This window comes from Vigna umbellata, chromosome 11 (assembly GCF_029865625.1).
Source record: "Vigna umbellata cultivar VRB3 chromosome 11, Vumbellata_1.0, whole genome shotgun sequence".
Lineage (NCBI taxonomy): Eukaryota > Viridiplantae > Streptophyta > Magnoliopsida > Fabales > Fabaceae > Vigna > Vigna umbellata.
Genome location: NC_142175.1, coordinates 29,108,021 through 29,112,681, shown reverse-complemented (window position 1 = coordinate 29,112,681; position 4,661 = coordinate 29,108,021). Strand labels below are relative to the sequence as shown.

At 31.2% G+C, this 4,661-nt stretch overlaps 1 protein-coding gene across 2 annotated transcripts; it reads left to right on the top strand.

Moving 5' to 3' along the window:
- Positions 1–2,402: 2,402 nt before the first annotated feature.
- LOC148191446 (NAC domain-containing protein 91-like) lies at positions 2,403–4,661 on the top strand. Of its 2 annotated transcripts, XM_088102193.1 has the most exons (6): positions 2,404–2,641; positions 2,755–3,032; positions 3,254–3,385; positions 3,468–3,752; positions 3,893–4,132; positions 4,266–4,661. In XM_088102193.1, the coding sequence occupies exons 1-5, from the start codon at positions 2,497–2,499 to the stop codon at positions 4,085–4,087; spliced, it is 1,035 nt and encodes a 344-aa protein (XP_087958319.1). In that variant the 5' UTR covers positions 2,404–2,496; the 3' UTR covers positions 4,088–4,132; positions 4,266–4,661. The 2 variants fall into 2 exon arrangements, with proteins under 2 accessions (XP_087958320.1, XP_087958319.1); XM_088102194.1 differs by having other exon boundaries at positions 2,403–2,641; positions 3,893–4,661.

Here is a 4,661-nt window from a genome sequence, read left to right as displayed (position 1 = left end):
TGTCTAATAAAATATATTAAATTATTGTGATTTTTCTGGGATAGAGTATATTTTATGTGATTTTGATTTAAGATTGAATAGGTTTTGATATAAAATTTAAAGATTTTGGTCTTTTTTTTATATCTCGATGAATTAACTTATTAAATAATTATGTTGATTGAAAATTTTATGTTGAATGAGTTCATTTTTAAAAATATTTATATTTATTTTGTTTGATTTTGGACTGATGTTAATTGAGATTGTTTTGTAGGAAAAAGCATTAAATCTATTATGTTTGGTAAAGAAATTAATAATAATAATAATAATTAATAAAATACTGAAATGAACAATTTTTTTAGTTTCATATTATAATATAATACTCATATAGACACATTTTTTAATTTAGTTAAACTCAACTTAAATTTTTAGTTTGATCAATTTTGTTTAACTTTTGTTTAAACCATCTTGATTTAACTTTGGACCATACCAACTCGACTCACTTTTGATCTAGGGTGACTTGAGTCGTTCTTTAAAATATATTAATTTATTTTGACTTTTAATTTGTATGGACTTGATTAGTCTTTCAGCCTAAGCAAACTCTGTTTAACCTTTGACTTGGATTGATTGACCCACCAATTTAACTTTCTTTGGCTGAGATCTGATTGATTTAGTTTAACCTTCGTTCGAACCGACTCAAATCAAATTTTGATATGGAATGACTCAATTCAACTTTCGATTCTCACTAACTAGGCTCAATTTTCAAGCATAACATAAAATATATTTAACTTGACTTAAACTCTATCAACCTTAACTTGACTTAAATGAAATGTAGACCTAATTTAAACGACTTACTTGACTTAGTCTAACAGAGTCTCATATAAACTTACCCATATGTTATTCCTGAACGATAACGTTGTTTTACTAGTTTTATCCTTCTTATTCATATAAACTTACCCATAGGTTATTCTTTTGAGCGATGACATTTTTTTGCTGTTTTTATCCTTTGCACTTTTTCTTATATTTATGAAGATTTGGGTTGCAATAAAAGAAATGCTTAATAACCATTATATATAGAAATCTATATAATTAATCACGTTAATATATTTCCTCTTAACATACAAATATAAGGGGCATCACACATCTACTATGAAAAATTTAATAAGATTTGGGCTATAATGAAAGAAATGCTTAATAACCAGTATAGAAATCTATATATATTCAGGTTAATATGTATCCTCTTAATAACATGCAAATCTAAGGGGCATCACACACAAATGTTATCTACTCTGAGATGAATTAGAAGGGTAAGCCATATAAGAAACTACCATTTATAAATGAGCCTAAGGACATAAAAGAAACTTATTATGGTGGCTATTATGAAATCACATTTTTTTTTATAAAATGAGTTTCCGTGTTTTTTGTACATAAGCTTGAGGAACCATAACAAACCACACCATTAAATACACCAAAGGACAAATACAATGACTTGGATTGGTGGGACCAACCCGAAAGAAAAATTGACTCAAAAGTCACAAGTAAATAGAAAAGGACAGTGGATATGGTAGCAACGAAAAACCTTTGAAAACAAGTTTCAAACAGATACCAAAATGTTAGTAAGTTTGCATGACTCTACTCAAATCTTGAAAAGGTTATCAAACTTTGTGACCAAGTTCTCAGTAAAGGGGACCATAACAATAAACCACCAAAAGAAAAGCAAAAGTGGCCATATTTAATTAAACAATTTTCTGTCTATTTTTTGTTGTTGGAAGAGCAAGGAATTGAAATGATTGGTCATTGAATAAAGAAATATCAACAATAAAATAATAAACCACAAATCATAGAGTTAACATTAGTTTATATATTACAATTTTAATTATATATTACAATTTTAATTGTAATATAAGTTAATTTTAACGTCTATTTTTTTTCTTTTAAAATTGTTTAATGGAAATTTCGTGCATAAATCTACTTTCATATTAGTTTAAAAAATATATTTATTAGAAAGTGACATGTGGGCAGAAGTTTCTTGTTCTTAACTTCTTCATTATTTACCATATAAATTATGTAACGAAAAATAATATATATATATATATATATATATATATATATTTATTTATTTATGTGGAAAATCATAATGCAAAATAAATTGTTCTTAAAGCAAGTAAAGTATTACAGTGAGGTGAAAATTTAAATGTTTCCTGGTCATGATATCCAAACATAATTTTTGTTTGGGATTATTAGGATATTGTTGATTATTATTATTATATATAACCTCTAGAATGTTCCGTTTTCATTTGTTACATATTATATATTCGTCACATCACTTAACAGCACAACATAAGTTCCTATGCTTTTCCTTTTTGTAACTTGTCAGCTAAGGAGTAAAGTCAGTCAATGACTTTTTTGCATTATAAATTCATTGCCACAGCACAACACAACACAAAACAAACACTGAGCTTTGTTAATAGCTGCTTCACCACCTTTGCTTCTCATCTTCCTATCTTTGTTACAACTACAATGGATGTTATAGGTTTTGGTTTCAGACCCACAGAAGAAGAACTTGTCGACTATTACCTCAGACACAGGTTGCTGGGTGATGATCCACAAGTCCACGTCATCCCCGACATCGACCTTTGTGAAGTGGAACCTTGGGACGTACCAAGTAATAATCTAAACCTCTAACACTTCATGCATCTTCATGCAACCATCACTTGTTCTTTATCTTTCTCTTATGATTTCTTCACTGATGTTTACTTTTTCTCTTGTTTGAAACAGTGTTATTCGGGGAATCAGACGTGCAATTCGATTTTCGAGAATGGTTTTTCTTCAGTCCTGTTGGTTTCAAGTATTCAAACAGTAAAAGGATTAACAGGACAACCAAGTGTGGCTTCTGGAAACCCACTGGAAAAGATCGTGAGATTTGGAGCTCCGACTCCAACATTCTCATTGCCACAAAAAAGACTCTCGTTTACTACAAAGGCCGCGTTTCACGTGCTGAGAAGTCCAACTGGGTTATTCACGAATACCATGCTGTTACCTTTCACGAAAGCCAGGTTGGTATGCGTTTTGGAGAATTTTAACACTGACTGGAAATAGTCTTTCTTGATTTTTCTTCATTGTTCTATAGCCTTTGACGTATATCAGTGGATATTTTAAGTTTTAGCATTTATAAGAAGTTCCAATGATCACGTCATTTTAGCATTTCTTGATTCGTTTTGGCTTTTCATTTCTTTGAATTGTATGGAATAACTTCTGATTATGATCTATTTTGCAGAGGACTTTCGTTTTGTGTCGCTTGATGAAGAAACCTGGGGGAACAACTGAAGTTGGAGGTGATGAAGGGGAGAGCAGTAGAATCATGGTTCCTGGCTATGAGAATCAGTCAATAGCAGGAGGCATTGATTCGGTAAGCTGAAACATTCTTCACGAACATATTAGCACTCTGTCATGTGAAAATGCTGACAATTGATACTTGTGTGTATTTTCAGAGAAGTACTTTTTCTGGAATGGGAACGACCTTACAGCAAGACGAAACGTCTTTTCCAAACTCCTCATATCACGATGCCTATTTTAGAAATGAATCTAACATTGAGCATATTTCATATGAAACTACTCAGCAAGAGGAATTCCTGAATTCTATTTTTGTTCATGACGATTATATTAACAATGAACAAAATATAAATACCTTCTACAATACTTTCACCCAATCGGAGTCATTGAGAAAGGTATACCGTGAAAGTAGTGATACGGATGCAGAGGCCGTCTCCGAACAGGTAAAGATATATTTTCCAAATTTTTCTAATGATACAATGAGCATCTCCTTTTGTTTCTGTACTGTCCCATTACTTTATATTTGATGTCTTTATTTAGAACACATTGAATTCATCTGTTTATTTTCTTCTGAAATTTGCAGGGTGATAATATTATGAATATTTCAACAGTGTTTAATAGATATCTTAACTTAGATGAATACCATTCATCAAAAGGGTTTGATTCTGAATTATCAGACGTGGATATCAAGGAAGGTGTAGGTATGCCATCTTCCGTCCATGAAACAAACCAAGAGAAAAAGAAGAAGAAAAAGAAGAGCATATTTTCTTTGTTCTAATCATCACAGAGGAAGGTTTCAAACAATGCAGTATTCCATGTAGAGGTGAGAAAATCAAACAGATTCATTAGAAAAATGAAGATTACTTTCTTGACGAACGAGGCAGATGCTTCATTTGAACTGATTTTCACTTTAACATACTATTGATATACCGTGCTGCACGTGATGTATTTTGTAGGCTCGGAAGATTTTCTCATTGTGAATCAGAAGAACCGGAAGCCATCAATCTTCTGATAACAGTAGTAAAGATTCTTTCATCTATATGGAGACAACGTCATCAAGACAACGTAGATGACAACGTAGTTTTAATGGTTTTTATGTGTGTATTATCACGTTAGTTTGGAAGTATTATCACTTTAAGTACAAGTAGTATATGTGAAGGGCTGATGGTGAGTGTTCCCATAGTTCCTTTTCTTGTAGTTTGATAACGTCGAAAACTGTTTTAAGAATTTCATCATTGTAAGATAGGTAAGACACGCAGTTCACTTGTATTTTGCATTGATGCATGCTCAATGCATCTTTCTCATTATAGTGAAATTTGTGTTCACATTTGTTGCCTTTTATAAGTCATTAA

Coding starts and splice junctions, on each gene's coding strand:
- LOC148191446 (XM_088102194.1), top strand. CDS start 2,497: ATGGATGTTATAGGTTTTGGTTTCAGACCCACAGAAGAAGAACTTGTC. Junction 3,033..3,253: donor TTACCTTTCACGAAAGCCAG/GTTGGTATGCGT, acceptor TCTATTTTGCAG/AGGACTTTCGTTTTGTGTCG. Junction 3,753..3,892: donor CAGAGGCCGTCTCCGAACAG/GTAAAGATATAT, acceptor TGAAATTTGCAG/GGTGATAATATTATGAATAT.